Source organism: Salvelinus namaycush, chromosome 1, assembly GCF_016432855.1.
Source record: "Salvelinus namaycush isolate Seneca chromosome 1, SaNama_1.0, whole genome shotgun sequence".
In the NCBI taxonomy this organism is placed as follows: domain Eukaryota; kingdom Metazoa; phylum Chordata; class Actinopteri; order Salmoniformes; family Salmonidae; genus Salvelinus; species Salvelinus namaycush.
The window spans coordinates 78,392,143-78,415,081 of NC_052307.1; the positions used below are offsets into that span (position 1 = coordinate 78,392,143).

Below are 22,939 nucleotides of genomic sequence, written 5' to 3' on the forward strand. Positions count from 1 at the left end.
CTACAGAGCAGGGTGCTGCTCCTCCCCTCCTCTACCACTAGCAGCTCCAGAGAGGAACAGTTTAACTCCCTCCTCACACGATGCTGTTCCTACAGAGCAGGGTGCTGCTCCTGCCAACACACTGGAACCCCCAGAGTACTATGCCTGGTACGTTATCAACCTGCAGATCAACTATCCATGGATTTTCACATTTGACTCAAACATACCCTACAATTCAACCCAAATGAACTCAAAAATTGTCAGTCAAATTGAGAGGGACAAAATTCTTCATGATAAATATGCCTTTAATTGGAAAATATGACAAAATGATGCATGTACACAGATCAGTAGACTCAGTCACTCCTTTTTACGACTCGTCCTGTGGGACTTTGGTTGAGGGCACCAACATGATGCAGAGGCCAGAGCTGGAAAGAGAGAAAAACACCAAAACAAACAAAGGAGAAGGAGAAGAGAGAAGACGTTGGGTTAAAAGGGTAATAGGGCTCTCATAAAAGAAGAACAAACAACATTTATCCATTACATAATGTGTTTATCATGACTATTCCAACATCCTCACTTCCTGGATACGCTTGGTAACGTGGATTTTAATGATGTATGCGACTTCATAAAACTGTCGTCAGGTCAGGTTGGCTGACCTGTTTCCAGGGTCATGGTTGCTATGACATCCAGTGACATGACAACACAGCAGAATGGACAGCTATGGGCATGGGCAAAGTCAAACGGAGGCTGTGATATCGTAAAAGTGGCACAGATTTCTCTTTATACAGACCAGACCATTATACTAACTCTTTATGCAGACCATTAAACTAACTCTTCATACAGACCATTATACTAACTCTTCATACAGACCAGACCATTAAACTAACTCTTTATGCAGACCATTAAACTAACTCTTCATACAGACCATTATACTAACTCTTCATACAGACCATTAAACTAACTCTTCATACAGACCATTATACTAACTCTTCATACAGACCATTATACTAACTCTTCATACAGACCATTAAACTAACTCTTCATACAGACCATTATACTAACTCTTTATACAGACCAGACCATTATACTAACTCTTTATGCAGACCAGACCATTATACTAGCTCTTTATACAGACCATTATACTAACTCTTTATACAGACCATTATACTAACTCTTTATGCAGACCAGACCATTATACTAGCTCTTTATACAGACCATTATACTAACTCTTTATACAGACCAGACCATTATACTAACTCATTATACACACCATTATACTAACTCTTTATACAGACCAGACCATTCTACTAACTCTTTATACAGACCAGACCATTAAACTAACTCTTTATACAGACCAGACCATTAAACTAACTCTTCATACAGACCATTATACTAACTCTTTATACAGACCAGACCATTATACTAACTCTTTATACAGACCAGACCATTAAACTAACTCTTTATACAGACCATTATACTAACTCTTTATACAGACCAGACCATTAAACTAACTCTTTATACAGACCAGACCATTCTACTAACTCTTTATACAGACCAGACCATTCTACTAACTCTTTATACAGACCAGACCATTATACTAACTCTTTATGCAGACCATTAAACTAACTCTTCATACAGACCATTATACTAACTCTTTATGCAGACCATTAAACTAACTCTTCATACAGACCATTATACTAACTCTTTATACAGACCAGACCATTATACTAACTCTTTATACAGACCATTATACTAACTCTTTATACAGACCAGACCATTATACTAACTCATTATACACACCATTATACTAACTCTTTATACAGACCAGACCATTCTACTAACTCTTTATACAGACCAGACCATTCTACTAACTCTTTATACAGACCAGACCATTAAACTAACTCTTTATACAGACCAGACCATTAAACTAACTCTTTATACAGACCATTCTACTAACTCTTTATACAGACCAGACCATTCTACTAACTCTTTACACAGACCAGACCATTAAACTAACTCTTTATACAGACCATTATACTAACTCATTATACACACCATTATACTAACTCTTTATACAGACCAGACCATTCTACTAACTCTTTATACAGACCAGACCATTCTACTAACTCTTTATACAGACCAGACCATTCTACTAACTCTTTATACAGACCAGACCATTCTACTAACTCTTTATACAGACCAGACCATTATACTAACTCTTTATACAGACCAGACCATTAAACTAACTCTTTATACAGACCAGACCATTCTACTAACTCTTTATACAGACCATTCTACTAACTCTTTATACAGACCAGACCATTAAACTAACTCTTTATACAGACCAGACCATTCTACTAACTCTTTATACAGACCATTATACTAACTCTTTATACAGACCAGACCATTAAACTAACTCTTTATACAGACCAGACCATTAAACTAACTCTTTATACAGACCAGACCATTCTACTAACTCTTTATGCAGACCAGACCATTAAACTAACTCTTTATACAGACCAGACCATTATACTAACTCTTTATACAGACCAGACCATTATACTAACTCTTTATACAGACCAGACCATTAAACTAACTCTTTATACAGACCAGACCATTCTACTAACTCTTTATACAGACCATTATACTAACTCTTTATACAGACCATTATACTAACTCTTTATACAGACCAGACCATTCTACTAACTCTTTATACAGACCATTAAACTAACTCTTTATACAGACCATTATACTAACTCTAAAGCTTCAAATTAATGTGAGATGGGTCGGGCGATGTTCCCCTCCTTACCTTTAAGCAGACACGGCCTCGAATCAGAGCATAGGGAACTGGGCCGTAGCTCCTGGAGTCTGTGGAATTCCTAAGATTATCCCCTTCCAGCCACACGTGCCCCTTTGGAACCTAGACACACACCCACGGCAAGACACACACCCACGGCAAGACACACACCCACGGCAAGACACACACCCACGGCAAGACACACACCCACGGCAAGACACACACCCACGGCAAGACACACACCCACGGCAAGACACACACCCACGGCAAGACACACACCCACGGCAACACACACCCACGGCAAGACACACACCCACAGCAAGACACACACCCACAGCAAGACACACACCCACGTGATGACACACACCCACGTGATGACACGGGAAAAAACACAACGATAGAAAATATTGAATTTGTTCCACAACGACTGCAACAGCCAGTTATACTGTAAACAACACCATTCCCTGACCTAGCTTTTAAACTTTGTTTACATGAAGGAGTGAGACACTACAGCGCTAGCACCCTCCACCCACCATTATGTAAAGAGAGCCCACCTCAGCCGCCTCACATCCCCCTTACCTTCCCTCACCCCCTACCTTCCCTCACCCAACTGAGCACCCCCCCTACCTTCCCTCGCCCAACTGAACATCCCCCATACCTTCCCTCACCCAACTGAACATCCCCCCCTACCTTCCCTCACCCAACTGAATATCCCCCCCTACCTTCCCTCACCCAACTGAACATCCCCCCCTACCTTCCCTCACCCAACTGAACATCCCCCCCTACCTTCCCTCACCCAACTGAATATCCCCCCCCTACCATCCCTCACCCAACTGAACATCCCCTCCTACCTTCCCTCACCCAACTGAACATCCCCCCCCTACCATCCCTCACCCAACTGAATATCCCCCCTACCTTCCCTCACCCAACTGAATATCCCCCCTACCATCCCTCACCCCAACTGAACATCCCCCCCTTACCTTCCCTCACCCAACTGAACATCCCCCCTTACCTTCCCTCACCCAACTGAACATCCCCCCTACCATCCCTCACCCAACTGAACATCCCCCCTTACCTTCCCTCACCCAACTGAACATCCCCCCTACCTTCCCTCAACCAACTGAACATCCCCCCTACCTTCCCTCACCCAACTGAACATCCCCCCTACCTTCCCTCACCCAACTGAACATCCCCCCTACCTTCCCTCACCCAACTGAACATCCCCCCTACCTTCCCTCACCCCAACTTAACGTCAACCCCTGGTCTGTCCTCCTTTAACCCCGGACGGTCATAGGAGCAAGGGGTCATGGGTAACGGGGAAGGGTCAGGGGGATTTAGTGGGACTTCAAAAGGGGCCATTAGGCTGTTGGCTGAGATCTAACCCCCTCTTAGCAAGGGAGATATAGAGGGGGAGAGAGAGAGGGGCCAGGGCTGAAGCTTTTCAGTCAGAATCGTCCACGGGTCTCCACTAGTGAGGCCCAAGCTGCCAGTGGGGCGGCCAATCGGAGCGAGCGCTAATCCACAGTGACACCAATTATGATTAATCTCATCACTTTACTAGAGTAATATTGTCAAGGCCCTAATTAAGTTCCTCGTCCCTCCTATATGTGAAGACAGGATCAACAACACATTATATTGTCATAATGGGCATCACAATCTGCAACTATGTTTGTGTTGCCTAACTTTTTAATGAACAAAGTCTTGGGGAGAAAAGGAGAGGGAGATGAAATCAGATTAATATTATCAGAACAGAGGGGGGGGGGGGAGACGCAAACACTGATGTCTTGATTCCAATTGTGCGCGTCCATCGTATCGCAATCGTCCCAACATCCAGAATCATTATGCAGTATTAACCTATGCATTGTGTTGCGTTTCATATTCCATAGATGAGCCAGATGAGCTGACACTAATCGTGATGCAGTGACATATTGACCTAACACGAGGTAAACAACTCGGCCCCCGAGAACAACGACGACACAAACGAATGTCATTAAAGGAGTCATCTGAGAAGCATATGTCAGCCTGCTGCCTTCCCACCATTACCCCTCAGTAGCATGGCAACATATGGCCGCTCCCAAGCACACGGGGACCAGAGAGGAACGCCGGCGCCATTTGTCATCTGCTGGACCATAAGCCCCTGCTATGCTCCAGCCTCAGCCTCCATCTTAGACTGACTCACTGCCTTTGTCCTGCTCAGAAAGGTCAGGGGTGTGATATCATCAACACGACCCTGTCGGTAGACACGCTCATCTATGTTTTAGGAGACACAAAAGGGGCGGCTGCTTGAACACAGGTTCAGACTACTTCTGGGTTCAAAGCAGGTTCAAGTCTCCATAGAAACACATGACAATGTCGTTATTGAAAGTGCTATTTAGACTAGCAGAAGGTCTAATCTGAGTCCATTACACTGCCTCAGAGTTTAGCAAACACTTCAATACTAGGTAGGATACATTAGTGGTGGTCAAAGCTTAGGGCCCACGGAGTGAAGGAACTACCTAACTAATCCAACATCAAGGTATAGGTCAACTCTATTCAGGATCTAGACTCCATTCTGTCCACTACTAACAAGGTCAATCAATTTAGATAGATCTGTTGCGGGTCAATCAAGAGTGATCAACAAATACACAGACACACAAACACTAAAGCTCTGATTGATTCGGAGCATCAAACCAATGACCCTGTAGAGAACATTCCACACTGAGTCTCTAGCCACAGACAGGGCATCGCAAAGTAACTCCTCTGAAATCTAGAGTTAGATTTATTCACCACTAATGAACTGGTAATTCATTGGTTATTGTTAAAAGACCTGTTAGTTGATCTGCCATGTATGGCTCAGTTGGTAGAGCATGGTGATGGCATAGCCAGGGTTGTGGGTTCGATTCCCTGGGACACCCATACGTTAAATGCATGCATGACTGTCAGCCGCTTTGGATAAAAGCGTCTGCTAAATGACATATTTTATTATTCCAGTATATTATGAAGTGGTGAAAGACAGAGGGTTTACACATCACCTTGCAGGTTAACACATGTCAGAAACGTACACTTCATTATGAATGAGATGGTGTAAAGAGAGGCCAGACTCCATCATTTGTAGAAACGGATATCCCTGACGTTCTCCTCTTGAACCCTAACTTAACCAGAGGGTAGAACTAACCTCCCCTTTCATTTTACCTGCACCGGATGTTCAAATGGATCCTTGTTATTACCTAGGGGTATGATACTGGAGGTAGTGGAAGGAAGTAGACATGTTGAAATTCTGTCCCCCATCATAGTTGGTGGAACTCTTCTTCCCTGACTAAACACCTGCAAGCTCACCGCAGGCCATCATAACCACAGCAGTCTCTGAAAACTAATTCATGGATCACACACCAGTGTTGAGTGAAGGTAGAGAGGAGGATGTCAAGGATAAGCACCTGCATGATTGACAGGCAGAGAAGCAAACACTCCTCATGAACTGTTTACCTACTTCTCCATGACACTAAGCCCCGAGTCTGACATGCCCTCTCCCAACTCCCTACACTGAGTCACCAGAACAGAATGAGAGCGCTCCAAACCATAATCAACAGACATTGTTACTTTCCACAACACACTTCCATCCAGTCAGGCTGTGTGCCCAGCTAGGGTTTAGGGTTGAGTGGCATATCTCAGCTCAACCTGGCGGCTGTGTTGTGATGGGACTCAGAGGGAGTGATGGAACCTGTTCTGTGGTTGGGTGGTTGAAGGGGTGGGGGCGAGGCTATGTGTACCTGTCAGAGACGTGTCAAGGTGGGAAAGCTGAGTTCACCTGGATAGTGAAGTCTGCCGTTCAACAGCCTGGTCTGGCCTCACTCTGCTTCGCTCATTAAGCTAACTTGATTGAGGTACAGTGCTGTTTAAGGCCTCACCCTGCTTCGCTCATTAAGCTAACCTGATTGAGGTACAGTGCTGTTTAAGGCCTCACCATACTTCGCTCATTAAGCTAACTTGATTGAGGTACAGTGCTGTTTAAGGCCTCACCCTGCTTCGCTCATTAAGCTAACTTGATTGAGGTACAGTGCTGTTTAAGGCCTCACCCTGCTTCGCTCATTAAGCTAACTTGATTGAGGTACAGTGCTGTTTAAGGCCTCACCCTGCTTCGCTCATTAAGCTAACTTGATTGAGGTACAGTGCTGTTTAAGGCCTCACCCTGCTTCACTCATTAAGCTAACTTGATTGAGGTACAGTGCTGTTTAAGGCCTCACCCTGCTTCGCTCATTAAGCTAACTTGATTGAGGTACAGTGCTGTTTAAGGCCTCACCCTGCTCTGATCATTTGACTAATATTATTGAGGTACAGTGTTTTGTCTAACATGGAGGGAATAGCTTTAGACTCTGAAGGCTCTCTCTCTCTCTCACTCCCCCTCTGTCTCTATCAAAGACACCCACCATCATGTCATGGATCAAATGTCTTTGTTGTGACAATGCATCAGACATACTGTAGGAAAGACTCCTAAGAGGTGACAAGCCAATTTGTCCATCTCCTCATCATCAATGTGGGAGGAAAGAACCTGCCAGCCTGTCAGAAGAAAGAGGTGAGGACAGGCTCTCGTATAGCACACAAACAAAAACACACACGCCTAACGTCTAGGTGCATGGTGGGATGCCTTATGTCACACAAGGCTTCTATTTCATTAACACCACAACCAACTGTGTTGACAGACATTTTGGTGTGTGTTTTGACGGGGGAAATCCTACAGAGGTTGGTCTGGTCTTATTTATTGTTGACCTATGTCTTGCACTGAGACACATTTCAGAGGTACCGATCTGCCACCGTAATTTGACCAGTTTCTCACAGCAGGGAAATAATCCTGCAGTAACAGGAAATGTGAATTATTATGTGGATTAAAATGAATGGACATTTTTGTATGGGTTGATACATTTTACGTAAGGGTAAATCAAGTCTGACATTTTAAAGTGTGAATTACAAACATTAGAATACGTTTTAAAACTTGAATACACAACAACAGAGTGATCCAATTAAGAGAGTACATCTGTAGGCTGAGACCTTTGACCAAGACATGTGTAGAGATTAAACCTGTTCTGCAGTAACCTGTTCAATATAGCTTTACTGCCTGTGTGTAGAGATGAAACCTGTTCCCAGAGGAAAATTTGTTTCTTTCATTTCCTGGATGACACCAGCACATCCTGTGTGTGGTTACATTCCCCTATACCTCCACTCTTCATGTGAGAGTGTGTGTACACACACACACAACACAAACACCTCAGCCCACCCATCAACCTGTCCTCTCGGTTGGCACTAACTCTAACAGGCTTCAGAGAGATTGGCAGGCTGAGCGGTGGCTGAGCGGTGGCTGAGGGCGGCGGCTGAGGGCGGCGTGGCCGGGGAGAGCAGTAATAAGAATGCAATGACAGTGGTTCCACCACAACCACGGCTCTGAGGAAATGCAGTTGCTGTCAAAGGATGATATTTGGACTGACGACACAAGATGGATGTGCATGGTCTAGAATCTAAACACCCAGAACACACTGGGATTGAGTTGAAGACACAGGGGTTTGGCTACTTATGAAGATGATTTACTGAAATGAGAGACTATCTGAAACACAACATGAAGTGTCTTGCCAAGGCTTAATGGTTCATCCAGAATGTATTGCTTTACTGGCTCATTTCAAGCCCTCGTCTGAAACTCTTCTCCAGGCTGTTGTTGTAAATGTGCTCTCAATACTCTTACCTGGTAAACTAAAGGTAGAATACTGTACATGTGCTCTCAATACTCTTACCTGGTAAACTAAAGGTAGAATACTGTACATGTGCTCTCAATACTCTTACCTGGTAAACTAAAGGTAGAATACTGTACATGTGCTCTCAATACTCTTACCTGGTAAACTAAAGGTAGAATACTGTACATGTGCTCTCAATACTCTTACCTGGTAAACTAAAGGTAGAATACTGTACATGTGCTCTCAATACTCTTACCTGGTAAACTAAAGGTAGAATACTGTACATGTGCTCTCAATACTCTTACCTGGTAAACTAAAGGTAGAATACTGTACATGTGCTCTCAATACTCTTACCTGGTAAACTAAAGGTAGAATACTGTACATGTGCTCTCAATACTCTTACCTGGTAAACTAAAGGTAGAATACTGTACATGTGCTCTCAATACTCTTACCTGGTAAACTAAAGGTAGAATACTGTACATGTGCTCTCAATACTCTTACCTGGTAAACTAAAGGTAGAATACTGTACATGTGCTCTCAATACTCTTACCTGGTAAACTAAAGGTAGAATACTGTACATGTGCTCTCAATACTCTTACCTGGTAAACTAAAGGTAGAATACTGTACATGTGCTCTCAATACTCTTACCTGGTAAACTAAAGGTAGAATACTGTACATGTGGCTGAGAGACCTGGAGAGTCCTGAGGCCTGACTGTTGACTGTTGATGAATACTTACGTATTGGTGGGTCTTGAAGATATCCGAGGGGCCACTGGTGCAGACTTTGTCTCCCTCCAAACCGATGACTCTTTTACAGATGTTCATATGTGGATCAAATGGATTCTTAGCGATGACTATATCACCACTGAAGACAGAGAAGACAGGATCCATGGGGTATGATGTCATTGACAGACATTAGGGAGAACATCAAGTGGTTACGGTGCAAAACGACACCACTTAGGGTAAGCTACGTTTCGCTTTACCAACTCTGAGAATTTCAAATTGAAAACTAAAACTCACTTCTCGATTCTGCAGAGATGGCGACTCAACCGTTCTGAGAAGACAACGTCGTGGCTTGTGATGGTGGGCTCCATAGAAGGACCAGAGCACTGTGGGTAAATTCACAGACATTAACACTGAAGTTGTTACTCTGGAATTCACACACCATGGCAACAGAGGGGAAAAGTATCCTACATACCGCAACAAACTCTCCGATGTACTCAAAGGCACAGTGGGCGACGCAGCCGTACTGAATGGTGTATCCCACGAAGCCCAGGGTCTTCCCCAGCGCACTGCGGAACATCTCACCACCTACACAAACACAACACACATCATTACAGCGCTTCATTCAGGGGACAGAGAGGTGAGGGGTGAGCTGTCACAGCAGCTAGTCTATTAGCAGCTCTAGGAGCAGTGTGCAGTGCAGACTAGTGTCACACTCCCTGGTGTTTCATTCTCAGGGGCTCTACAGCCCGTTGACACCACAGAACCAGCCTAACCTTTGACCCTGTGTGAGATTGACCAATCGACACCTTGCAGGGGACGGACAAACATACCAGCCTAGCAGCTTCATACTAGCATCAGTCCCTAACACTGCCCTCCCTGCATCAGCCATGCTGACCAGGGTCTTCAGTACAGCTTCATACTAGCATCAGTCCCCAACACTGCATCAGCCATGCTGACCAGGGTCTTCAGGACAGCTTCATACTAGCATCAGTCCCCAACACTGCATCAGCCATGCTGACCAGGGTCTTCAGGACAGCTTCATACTAGCATCAGTCCCTATCACTGCCCTCCCTGCATCAGCCATGCTGACCAGGGTCTTCAGGACAGCTTCATACTAGCATCAGTCCCTATCACTGCACTCCCTGCATCAGCCATGCTGACCAGGGTCTTCAGGACAGCTACATACTAGCATCAGTCCCCAACACTGCCCTCCCTGCATCAGCCATGCTGACCAGGGTCTTCAGTACAGCTTCATACTAGCATCAGTCCCCAACACTGCCCTCCCTGCATCAGCCATGCTGACCAGGGTCTTCAGGACAGCTTCATACTAGCATCAGTCCCCAACACTGCCCTCCCTGCATCAGCCATGCTGACCAGGGTCTTCAGTACAGCTTCATACTAGCATCAGTCCCCAACACTGCCCTCCCTGCATCAGCCATGCTGACCAGGGTCTTCAGTACAGCTTCATACTAGCATCAGTCCCTAACACTGCCCTCCCTGCATCAGCCATGCTGACCAGGGTCTTCAGTACAGCTTCATACTAGCATCAGTCCCTAACACTGCCCTCCCTGCATCAGCCATGCTGACCAGGGTCTTCAGTACAGCTTCATACTAGCATCAGTCCCCAACACTGCCCTCCCTGCATCAGCCATGCTGACCAGGGTCTTCAGGACAGCTTCATACTAGCATCAGTCCCTAACACTGCATCAGCCATGCTGACCAGGGTCTTCAGGACAGCTTCATACTAGCATCAGTCCCCAACACTGCCCTCCCTGCATCAGCCATGCTGACCAGGGTCTTCAGTATAGCTTCATACTAGCATCAGTCCCCAACACTGCCCTCTCTGCATCAGCCATGCTGACCAGGGTCTTCAGTACAGCTTCATACTAGCATCAGTCCCTAACACTGCATCAGCCATGCTGACCAGGGTTTTCAGGACAGCTTCATACTAGCATCAGTCCCTAACACTGCCCTCCCTGCATCAGCCATGCTGACCAGGGTCTTCAGTACAGCTTCATACTAGCATCAGTCCCCAACACTGCCCTCCCTGCATCAGCCATGCTGACCAGGGTCTTCAGTACAGCTTCATACTAGCATCAGTCCCTATCACTGCCCTCCCTGCATCAGCCATGCTGACCAGGGTCTTCAGGACAGCTTCATACTAGCATCAGTCCCTAACACTGCATCAGCCATGCAGACCAGGGTTTTCAGGACAGCTTCATACTAGCATCAGTCCCTAACACTGCCCTCCCTGCATCAGCCATGCTGACCAGGGTTTTCAGGACAGCTTCATACTAGCATCAGTCCCTAACACTGCCCTCCCTGCATCAGCCATGCTGACCAGGGTCTTCAGGACAGCTTCATACTAGCATCAGTCCCTAACACTGCCCTCCCTGCATCAGCCATGCTGACCAGGGTCTTCAGTATAGCTTCATACTAGCATCAGTCCCTATCACTGCCCTCCCTGCATCAGCCATGCTGACCAGGGTCTTCAGGACAGCTTCATACTAGCATCAGTCCCCAACACTGCCCTCCCTGCATCAGCCATGCTGACCAGGGTCTTCAGTATAGCTTCATACTAGCATCAGTCCCTATCACTGCCCTCCCTGCATCAGCCATGCTGACCAGGGTCTTCAGGACAGCTTCATACTAGCATCAGTCCCTAACACTGCCCTCCCTGCATCAGCCATGCTGACCAGGGTTTTCAGGACAGCTTCATACTAGCATCAGTCCCTAACACTGCCCTCCCTGCATCAGCCATGCTGACCAGGGTCTTCAGGACAGCTTCATACTAGCATCAGTCCCTATCACTGCCCTCCCTGCATCAGCCATGCTGACCAGGGTCTTCAGGACAGCTTCATACTAGCATCAGTCCCTATCACTGCCCTCCCTGCATCAGCCATGCTGACCAGGGTCTTCAGTACAGCTTCATACTAGCATCAGTCCCTAACACTGCATCAGCCATGCTGACCAGGGTCTTCAGGACAGTTATCCAGTTCTGTGGGAGCCATGGAAATGGAACGCGTAGTCTTTGTTGACTGCCACACACACACACAGAGATAGCAGTGTGTCGTCTGAACAAACACCGCAGCACCACTCAGGGTATTGACTTTTACTCAGAACGCAACCTGCCGGATGGGGAGAGAGTGACTCAATCTTTACACACACGGTTAAAACACACACGCAAAAAACCTGAAATACCCTTTTTTTTTCCAACTTAAGGGACATTTCAAAGGAAACAACAACTGCATGATAAAAGGTATGGTAGAGATAATATACATCTAATGTTTCCCCCCAAAAATATAGCCTAGATCTGTATCCCTGGTGAGAATGACTTCCACATACACTACCGTTCAACAGCCTGGGGTCACGGAGAGATGTCCTTGTCTTTGAAAGAAAAGCACATTTCTTTCTGTTCTGAAAAGCTCAGATACTCAGCTCGTCTAAAGAACAGTTGTTTTGCTTCTTTAATCAGAACAGTTTTCAGCTGTGCTAACATAATTGCAAAAGGGTTTTCTAGTGATCAATTAGCCTTTTAAAATGATAAACTTAGCTAACACAACGGGCCATTGGAACACAGGAGTGATGGTTGCTGATAATGGGCCTCTGTACTCCTATGTAGATATTCCATTAAAACTCTGCCGCTTCCAGCTACAATAGTCATTTAGAACATTATCAATGTCTACAATGTATTTCTGATCAATTTGATGTTATTTCAATGGACAAAAAATTTGCTTTTCTTTCAAAAACAAGGACATTTCTATGTGACCCCAAACTATTGAACGGTAGTGTTCATCCTGATGGAGGGATTACAAAGTAGGCTACACAGCCAGTAGACTATGTGTTCTGGGGAGGGTCTAGAGGTGTACGTGTTCTGGGGAGGGTTTAGAGGTGTACGTGTTCTGGGGAGGGTTTAGAGGTGTACGTGTTCTGGGGAGGGTCTAGAGGTGTATGTGTTCTGGGGAGGGTCTAGAGGTGTATGTGTTCTGGGGAGGGTTTAGAGGTGTATGTGTTCTGGGGAGGGTTTAGAGGTGTATGTGTTCTGGGGAGGGTTTAGAGGTGTATGTGTTCTGGGGAGGGTTTAGAGGTGTACGTGTTCTGGGGAGGGTTTAGAGGTGTACGTGTTCTGGGGAGGGTGTAGAGGTGTATGTGTTCTGGGGAGGGTGTAGAGGTGTACGTGTTCTGGGGAGGGTGTAGAGGTGTACGTGTTCTGGGGAGGGTTTAGAGGTGTATGTGTTCTGGGGAGGGTGTAGAGGTGTATGTGTTCTGGGGAGGGTTTAGAGGTGTATGTGTTCTGGGGAGGGTTTAGAGGTGTACGTGTTCTGGGGAGGGTCTAGAGGTGTACGTGTTCTGGGGAGGGTCTAGAGGTGTACGTGTTCTGGGGAGGGTTTAGAGGTGTATGTGTTCTGGGGAGGGTTTAGAGGTGTATGTGTTCTGGGGAGGGTTTAGAGGTGTATGTGTTCTGGGGAGGGTGTAGAGGTGTATGTGTTCTGGGGAGGGTGTAGAGGTGTAGGTGTTCTGGGGAGGGTTTAGAGGTGTAGGTGTTCTGGGAGGGTCTAGAGGTGTAGGTGTTCTGGGGAGGGTTTAGAGGTGTAGGTGTTCTGGGGAGGGTTTAGAGGTGTACGTGTTCTGGGGAGGGTTTAGAGGTGTACGTGTTCTGGGGAGGGTGTAGAGGTGTACGCGTTCTGGGGAGGGTGTAGAGGTGTATGTGTTCTGGGGAGGGTTTAGAGGTGTATGTGTTCTGGGGAGGGTTTAGAGGTGTATGTGTTCTGGGGAGGGTTTAGAGGTGTATGTGTTCTGGGGAGGGTTTAGAGGTGTATGTGTTCTGGGGAGGGTTTAGAGGTGTATGTGTTCTGGGGAGGGTTTAGAGGTGTATGTGTTCTGGGGAGGGTTTAGAGGTGTATGTGTTCTGGGGAGGGTTTAGAGGTGTATGTGTTCTGGGGAGGGTTTAGAGGTGTATGTGTTCTGGGGAGGGTTTAGAGGTGTATGTGTTCTGGGGAGGGTTTAGAGGTGTATGTGTTCTGGGGAGGGTTTAGAGGTGTACGTGTTCTGGGGAGGGTCTAGAGGTGTACGTGTTCTGGGGAGGGTCTAGAGGTGTATGTGTTCTGGGGAGGGTTTAGAGGTGTATGTGTTCTGGGGAGGGTTTAGAGGTGTATGTGTTCTGGGGAGGGTCTAGAGGTGTATGTGTTCTGGGGAGGGTCTAGAGGTGTATGTGTTCTGGGGAGGGTGTAGAGGTGTATGTGTTCTGGGGAGGGTGTAGAGGTGTATGTGTTCTGGGGAGGGTGTAGAGGTGTATGTGTTCTGGGGAGGGTTTAGAGGTGTGGGTGTTCTGGGGAGGGTCTAGAGGTGTAGGTGTTCTGGGAGGGTGTAGAGGTGTAGGTGTTCTGGGGAGGGTTTAGAGGTGTATGTGTTCTGGGGAGGGTGTAGAGGTGTATGTGTTCTGGGGAGGGTTTAGAGGTGTGGGTGTTCTGGGGAGGGTCTAGAGGTGTAGGTGTTCTGGGAGGGTGTAGAGGTGTAGGTGTTCTGGGAGGGTGTAGAGGTGTAGGTGTTCTGGGGAGGGTCTAGAGGTGTAGGTGTTCTGGGAGGGTCTAGAGGTGTAGGTGTTCTGGGAGGGTGTAGAGGTGTAGGTGTTCTGGGGAGGGTCTAGAGGTGTAGGTGTTCTGGGGAGGGTTTAGAGGTGTATGTGTTCTGGGGAGGGTCTAGAGGTGTAGGTGTTCTGGGAGGGTTTAGAGGTGTAGGTGTTCTGGGGAGGGTTTAGAGGTGTAGGTGTTCTGGGAGGGTCTAGAGGTGTAGGTGTTCTGGGGAGGGTCAAGAGGTGTAGGCTACATTATAGATCATATCACAACTGGCTATATTCAGACACCATGCTTTTGGCTTAGGACTCTGTCCTGCAAGACCACCACGGGGTAATGAATACCTCCCTTTCTCTCTATTCATCCCTCTTTCTCTCCATGTCTCACATCCCACCAAAAGCATTATTAACCAAAGCTAGCAGAGCGGAAACCAAAGCCCCAAATCCTCAGAGCTCTGGGAATGACTTCCCAAAGATGGACACGGATTAGACCCCCGCGTCCTGTACCCCGTCCCTCCCTCTGTCCCCCACAATCCCCAGGTCCCCAACAGACCGAGTGTCAGGTGGCTCTCCCTGTGCCCGCGAAAGGCGTTACCCCTAATCCCATTACCCCTCTGTCCCTTTCAACACACACACACACACACACACACACACACACACACACACACACACACACACACACACACACACACACACACACACACACACACACACACACACACACACACACACACACACACACACACACACACACACACACACACACACACACACACACCTTCAAAGTCATACTCCCAGCCAGGCCACTACAAGATACTCTTCTCCCACCTCTCACCCAAAATACAAAACTGAATCCATATCCTGTTGCTGATATTGCTGCACCTTTCATGCCTACTGCATATACCCCTGCCTGTATCCCTACATCCTGCCGCATATACCCCTGCCTCTATCCCTACATCCTGCTCATATACCCCTGCCTCTATCCCTACATCCTGCTGCATATACCCCTGCCTCTACCCCTACATCCTGCTGCATATACCCCTGCCTCTATCCCTACATCCTGCTGCATATACCCCTGCCTCTACCCCTACATCCTGCTGCATATACCCCTGCCTCTACCCCTACATCCTGCTCATATACCCCTGCCTCTATCCCTACATCCTGCTGCATATACCCCTGCCTCTATCCCTACATCCTGCTGCATATACCCCTGCCTCTATCCCTACATCCTGCTGCATATACCCCTGCCTCTATCCCTATATCCTGCTGCATATACCCCTGCCTCTCTTCCTACATCCTGCTGCATATACCCCTGCCTCTATCCCTATATCCTGCTCATATACCACTGTCTCTATCCCTACATCCTGGTCATGCTTCATCTCTCCACCCTGCCATGTCTTTACCTCTACACCCTGGAATAATCTGTGGTGAATGTGTGTGACTGTCTCTCGATGTGTGTCACTGTGAAGATACGCTCTTATTGGAGGAAAGAGAAAAAGCCTGACAAACAGCAGTGAACCCAGTTTGTGTGCACTTCTCTGATCATAGCAGCCCCCTTGTCCCACAGGTCAGTCCAGTCCTACCAGGAACCTAGAGTAGAACTGAATCCTACAGGTCAGTCCAGTCCTACCAGGAACCTAGAGTAGAACTGAATCCCACAGGTCTGTCCAGTCCTACCAGGAACCTAGAGTAGAACTGAATCCTACAGGTCAATCCAGTCCTACCAGGAACCTAGAGTAGAACTGAATCCTACAGGTCAGTCCAGTCCTACCAGGAACCTAGAGTAGAACTGAATCCTACAGGTCAGTCCAGTCCTACCAGGAACCTAGAGTAGAACTGAATCCCACAGGTCAGTCCAGTCCTACCAGGAACCTAGCGTAGAACTGAATCCCACCACAACAGACTAAATCAAGGGCCTTTACAGAGGGCCCTCTGAACACCTATCATGGAGTATCAAGGATCAGAGAACATTTAGGACTATCACAACCACTCAACATCACACAGCCATATCCCTACAGTATCCCCCAAACCAGTGGACAATCCCCTATATCCTTCATTATCTCTCCATTTCATCCCTCCATTCTGGTGTGCATTCATCATAGGTAGGGATTAGGGTCTTAACATAATAAGATCACACGGCCAGTGACTGATATCAAGAGAGAGGCCACATGCAGCCACCTGGTTTTATCTGGCAGCCTCTGTCACCCATGGGGTGTGTGTGTTACATTACACAAGGAACTCAAATTGGGATTGAGAATGAGTTGGGACACACCACCAGAGACGTCTGATAGGATCTCTACCCCCGATCCCCCTGGCTGTGGGTCTAGAACAAACCCCACTAGGCGATCTCCTCCATAATACCCTGCCTGTGTCTTTGGGGTCGCTGTTGACATTCAGCTGGAAATTAAACACTAAATCTCCGTCTGTTAATCCAGGATTACACACCAAACATGTTCCTGGAAAAACAAAGAGTGGTAGCGGCATCTGAGTGGAACCATCTGTGTCAGCAGGACTCCTACAGTCACATGGCTCCCAGAGCCGCCGGCCTCCTACAGTCACATGGCTCCCAGAGCCGCCGGCCTCCTACAGTCACATGGCTCCCAGAGCCGCCGGCCTCCTACAGTCACATGGCTCCCAGAGCCGCCGGCCTCCTACAGTCACATGGCTCCCAGAGCCACCGGACTCCTACAGTCACATGGCTCCCAGAGCCGCCGGCCTCCTACAGTCACATGGCTCCCAGAGCCGCCGGACTCCTACAGTCACATGGCTCCCAGAGCCGCCGGCCTCCTACAGTCACATGGCTCCCAGAGCCGCCGGCCTCCTACAGTCACATGGCTCCCAGAGCCGCCGGACTCCTACAGTCACATGGCTCCCAGAGCCGCCGGACTCCTACAGTCACATGGCTCCCAGAGCCGCCGGCCTCCTACAGTCACATGGCTCCCAGAGCCGCCGGCCTCCTACAGGCTCACAGAGCCGCCGGCCTCCTACAGTCACCCGCTGGCCTCCTACAGTCACCCGCTGGCCTCCTACAGTCACCCGCCGGCCTCCTACAGTCACATGGCTCCCAGAGCCGCCGGCCTCCTACAGTCACCCGCCGGCCTCCTACAGTCACAGGCTCACAGAGCCGCCGGCCTCCTACAGTCACCCGCCGGCCTCCTACAGTCACAGGCTCACAGAGCCGCCGGCCTCCTACAGTCACCCGCCGGCCTCCTACAGTCACAGGCTCCCAGCGACAGCAGGCACGCAACTACAGGGGATCCCAAATCCACCAGTCAATAGAAAAGCCCTGTTGGGTGTCTTTTACCTCTATGATCACTGACTGGGGGACAACATTCAGACAATAGTTCAGGAATCACAAGCAGCTGAATTTACATTCAACTTAATTACATTTGTCAACTGTATGACTGGATACAAGAGTCAACATGGAGCACAGTGTGACACTAAAAACAATCATACAACCAAAACTAGGCCTAAATAGGCCAAGGCCTATATCGTCATTACCAGTCAGTAAGAAGGGGGCTTCTAACAGAGAGAATAGGGATATCAGAACCAGCTGGCTGAAGCTCTATTTACATATTTTGTCCTTTAGCAGACGTTCTTTTGCAGAGCGACTTACAGTAGTGAGTACATAATACATTTTCCTACTGGTCCCCCGTGGGAATCAAACCCACAACCCTGTCGTTGCAAGCGCCATGCTCAACCAACTGATCCACACGGGACTGCAGTAGGTTCCTCATTGGAATCACTGCCCCTGGTCTCCAAAAGGGTTTTTATATAAAAGTATGTCATGTCTATGTTAATGTTTTAAATGTATGTCAATTGTAAAGTATTTTTGTCTGTAATGTATTTTTCGTTAGGCCTATGTGTCAGACCCCAGGAAGACTAGCTGTCTCTAATGGGGATCTAATAAAATCATAGAAAAAGGTTTCACTCTAAGAAGGTAGTCATTATCAAACATGACCAGTCTATTAGGAGCACAAAGGGAGTCCCAATTGAAACAGTCTACAAGGCCCTTGCTCTCTTTACAAGCCTACATTAGGAAAACATGGGCTGAAAGAGGGCTGGGCCACTGGAGGGCTAAGAGGCTTACAGACCCCATGTCAGAGATGGTGCTTCTCCCTGTGGACCCCAGATGGGGAGGGAATGAAGCCCACCTCTGATGTCCCCTCTCTGGGCAGCAGAAGGCAGCGGAAGGGTGGGTGCTAAAGCTCGATTTGATCTTAATGTGAGTTTTAAAGGGGGACTGACCAGGGATCTGTGTGCAACTATCAGCCCAATCAGAGCTAATCCTACTGATTTAGAAACAGACACCTGTCTGGGACCGAGAGTGACAGATGCAAAACAAATCACAAGTCACAGCCTTACAATGTAGCCATCTAGCCCCCCTCTCCCCTGTTCCTGAACACAGAGATGATTCAACAGACTGATCTCCACATTGCTCTTTTCATTGTTGCTAGCAGCAACCCAGCCGCCAAACAGCTGAGCAGGGTGCCTATTTGAGGAGTCGGAGGCTTAGAGCCAGCAATCAATGGGTCAGCCCAGAGCAAATAACAGTCTAGTGATATGAATACGACTGCTTTGAATTGAAACGGACGTGTCTGGGGCTGCTGGGCCCATGTCCCCATACAATGACACGGAATAGAATACTAGTGACTAATCTTTATTGTATTGGCCGCTGGCTGGTGTGTGCAGTGCTGGGCCGGTGTTGAGAGAGTGGACTGATCTTATCAGGGTCTTGTATTGCTTTCACAATTAGGTCGGTGTTCATGCCAATGACTCAGACACCTCAACAGAGCACCCGCCACCCCCCCTCACCACCAGCTGACGTCCCCCCCATCATGTGAGAAGAATAGGTCTATGCATATCAGACCATATTGTGAGCTGGACATGTACTGTATTTATAGACGTATGATTTTCAATATAGCCTAAACATTCACTAATATAGAACTAGTCATTATAAATGTTTCACTCGGCAGCTGTTGGAAATTCAAAGAAAGCCAAAAATATAGACATTTTGAAAAAATTGCTATTGGAAAAAAGTTAAAAACTACAACGTCCTGAAGAAAACCCCTGGCCCCACTAATTGTCCATGTACCCTAAGACCATTACTTTCCTTTCAACGCTACTCAAACAAACATGGAGTACATTGATGGAGATCTGACTTCCCCTCTAGTCACAGCCATTCTATTCCCTCTCCCAGTGACACACAGCTAGCGCTATAGCGGAATAAGACTGGAGAAACCAGAACAATATACAGCGGAAGAGGCTGACATGTTATGACTGCCTGCATTATATGGCACAATCAGATACACTGATGGATAAAACTGATATAATTTAAATAATACACAGGGACGGATGACATTCAAAATGGAGGGAAAGAGATGTTATTTTAGAAATACTGGCGGTCATGTTGATACTACTGCCACACATTGACCTGTAAGGCCACATACAGTAGGCCCCGGGGTTGAATTGGGAATTTAGACGTGGTGGAATTATTCACTTCAAAAATGGGTTGATTTAGACCTCCCGAGTGGAGCAGCGGTCTAAGGCAATGCATCGCAGTGCTAGAAGCGTCACTACAGACACGGGTTCGATTTCGGGCTGTATCACAACCGGCCGTGATCAGGACTCCCATAGGGCAGCACACAATTGGCCCAGTGTCGTCCGGGTTAGGGGAGGGTTTGGACGGAGGGGAGGGGAGCTTTACTTGGCTCATCGCGCTCTAGCGACTCCTTATGGCGGGCCGGGCGCCTGCAGGCTGACCTCGGTCGTCTGTTGAACTGTGTTTCTTCCAACACATTGGTGCGGCTGGCAGGCGGGTGTTAAGAAGCGCAGTTTGGCAGGTCATGTTTCGGAGGACGCATGACTCGACCTTCTTCTCCCGAGCTCGTTGGGGAGTTGCAGTGAAGAGACAAGATAAAAAGGGGGTAAAAATAAATATAATAATAATAATAAGGGTTGATTTTCCCACTGACATTGTCCTCTCCTACAATTCAATAGTGATGAAACTTGACACTATATCCTAACCCCTGGTAATACCCTTATAATTATTATGCATTAAACAGTCAATTATTTTATTTTCATTTTTAGATGTCTCTTAGATCCAGCCTACCTCTTGTGGGTCTTGCACAATGCCCTGTGTTGTCAGTAGAAGGCCTGGCTATATTCCCCGGGTCTCCTGTCAGCCCATGTTTACCTCAAAGCGCTGTCACAACAACAGGATTGCCTCTGCTAAGAGCATTTTGTAAAGTGAGCAGTTGGGCCATCACTTCTAGTCTAGAGCATATCAGCATCCTTACTGAGCTGTAAGTCTCTCTCATCTTAACTCACCACACATACAGCTCCCTATGAGAGGCTCATGCCTCTTCTCTTGCAGTGCTCATAGAGCTCTCTGGAGTAGGATGACGTTTCCCCTCCTAATGGGTATGGTTACGATTTGGGAAGGTCAGCTGATCCCAGATCGGTGTCTAAGGACAAATTCTACCAGGAGCTAGTGTACCTCTGTTTTATAGTATTGGGTCTGTGTGACAGGGAAAGTTAGCTGAGACTCAGTCTGCGTTCCCTCTGCAAGGGGTCAGACCCTGACCTGAGATGACTGAAGTCACAGTATGAGAGAGACAGAGGTTAACAGAGACTAGTCTCCATCAGACTGTCCAACAGCTCCTTGTTTTGACAACACTGAGTCTAATTAGGAAAGCAGACTGAGAGACAAAGGCTAATTTGAAGACTAATGTTACAATCCCCAAAACTTCAGTTCAAACTGTGGCCGACTGGATACATATAGCCACTCCTCCCAACCCCACCCCCTTCATGCTAGATTTAACCCCTTCCACCCACCCCTGCTCAGCAAATTAGTGTCTTGTCACAGGCATGATTTTTTATGTCATGTAGAATAGGAAATTGTGTCAGTTCTACACATTAGACTGCATTTATATGTGTAGATGTTGCACCCCACTAATTAAGGTCACATGACCAGAAACTAATCTCATTTGCTGGCTGATGTGGCCCTCTGCTTGCTGCCTACTACAGTATCTATAAGTAGTAAAGTGGTTGTGAACATGATAAACATAATGTCCAATAGTTCAAATAATCACTTTAAGATTAATAATTTGGGGGTATAAGGAAGGTTGTGATGTTACACATGCATGTATTTAAATTCATGTAATTTTAGGTTATTGACTGCTGTCCAGGCATCAGTGAGGGAAACCTTGCAAAGGTTGAAAAAGAAAAAACTGTACTAGCTTATGTATCACAAAATACTAGTTGGCATGAGGTCTGAAAGGGGGGACTTTTGGTTTTCTTTAAAATATAGCCAAGATGAAAGATTGATGAAAGATGACAAAGGGGATTCTTTCTGATGATTAGAACAACATGATTGCAACATGCATGTGGCTGATTTCATAACACATATGATAAAACATAGATCTAAATCTTTGTTAGGCTAGATCAGGACTCTCCAACCCTGTTCCTGGAGAACTACCATCCTGTAGGTTTTTGTTTCAACCCCAGTTGCAACTAACCTGGTTTATTAAGCTGCCAATTATTAGAATCAGTTGCGCTAAATTAGAGTTGGAGCGAAAACCTAAAGGACGTAGTTCTCCTGAAACAGGGTTGGAGAGCCCTAGGCTATATGCAATATTTATGCAAATCAAATATTATAGATCTATAAAAGCCTACGTTTGAAGGGCATAGCCTGCTACTTTCTAGTCTACAAGTGTTAGTCTACATGTGTGTCATTTGAAAGCTAAGTGTCTACCCACATTGCAGACCGATGACCGTATTATCTAGAATGCAAATGGGCTGGCAGGCTGGGATCTTTTATTCCAAATAAACCTAAAACAAAGGCAGCTCACAAACAGAACCCCATCTGCATGTTCGAGTTTCCTAACCAGCAGTTTGTTGTAAATCAGACTTATGTCTTTATTTCACAGAATCGCAGCTTTCTATTCAGACAAAATACGTTCACTAAATGGTAATAGACATTCAAAACATGTATTTGTCTTCTTGGACAATCAACTCACCGCTATCCAGCGTCGACAGCTACGGAAGCTGCCCTCACACAGACACGCTACCTAACACCCGCTTCTGTGATTGGTAGCAACTGAGCAATCCCAGCTCTGATTGGGTTGATGTAATTCAAAACATCAACATTCGTCACCACGGGGGGAAA

At 46.9% G+C, this 22,939-nt stretch overlaps 1 protein-coding gene across 1 annotated transcript; it reads right to left on the reverse strand.

Annotated features, from left to right (window-relative positions):
• Positions 1 to 286: 286 nt before the first annotated feature.
• On the reverse strand, positions 287 to 22,853 carry LOC120056966 (mitochondrial inner membrane protease subunit 1-like). The gene is made up of 6 exons (XM_039005287.1): positions 22,791 to 22,853; positions 9,670 to 9,782; positions 9,492 to 9,580; positions 9,210 to 9,336; positions 2,789 to 2,899; positions 287 to 404 (listed from the first exon to the last, which is right to left on the reverse strand). The coding sequence occupies exons 2-6, from the start codon at positions 9,772 to 9,774 to the stop codon at positions 333 to 335; spliced, it is 504 nt and encodes a 167-aa protein (XP_038861215.1). The 5' UTR covers positions 9,775 to 9,782; positions 22,791 to 22,853; the 3' UTR covers positions 287 to 332.
• Positions 22,854 to 22,939: the final 86 nt, after the last annotated feature.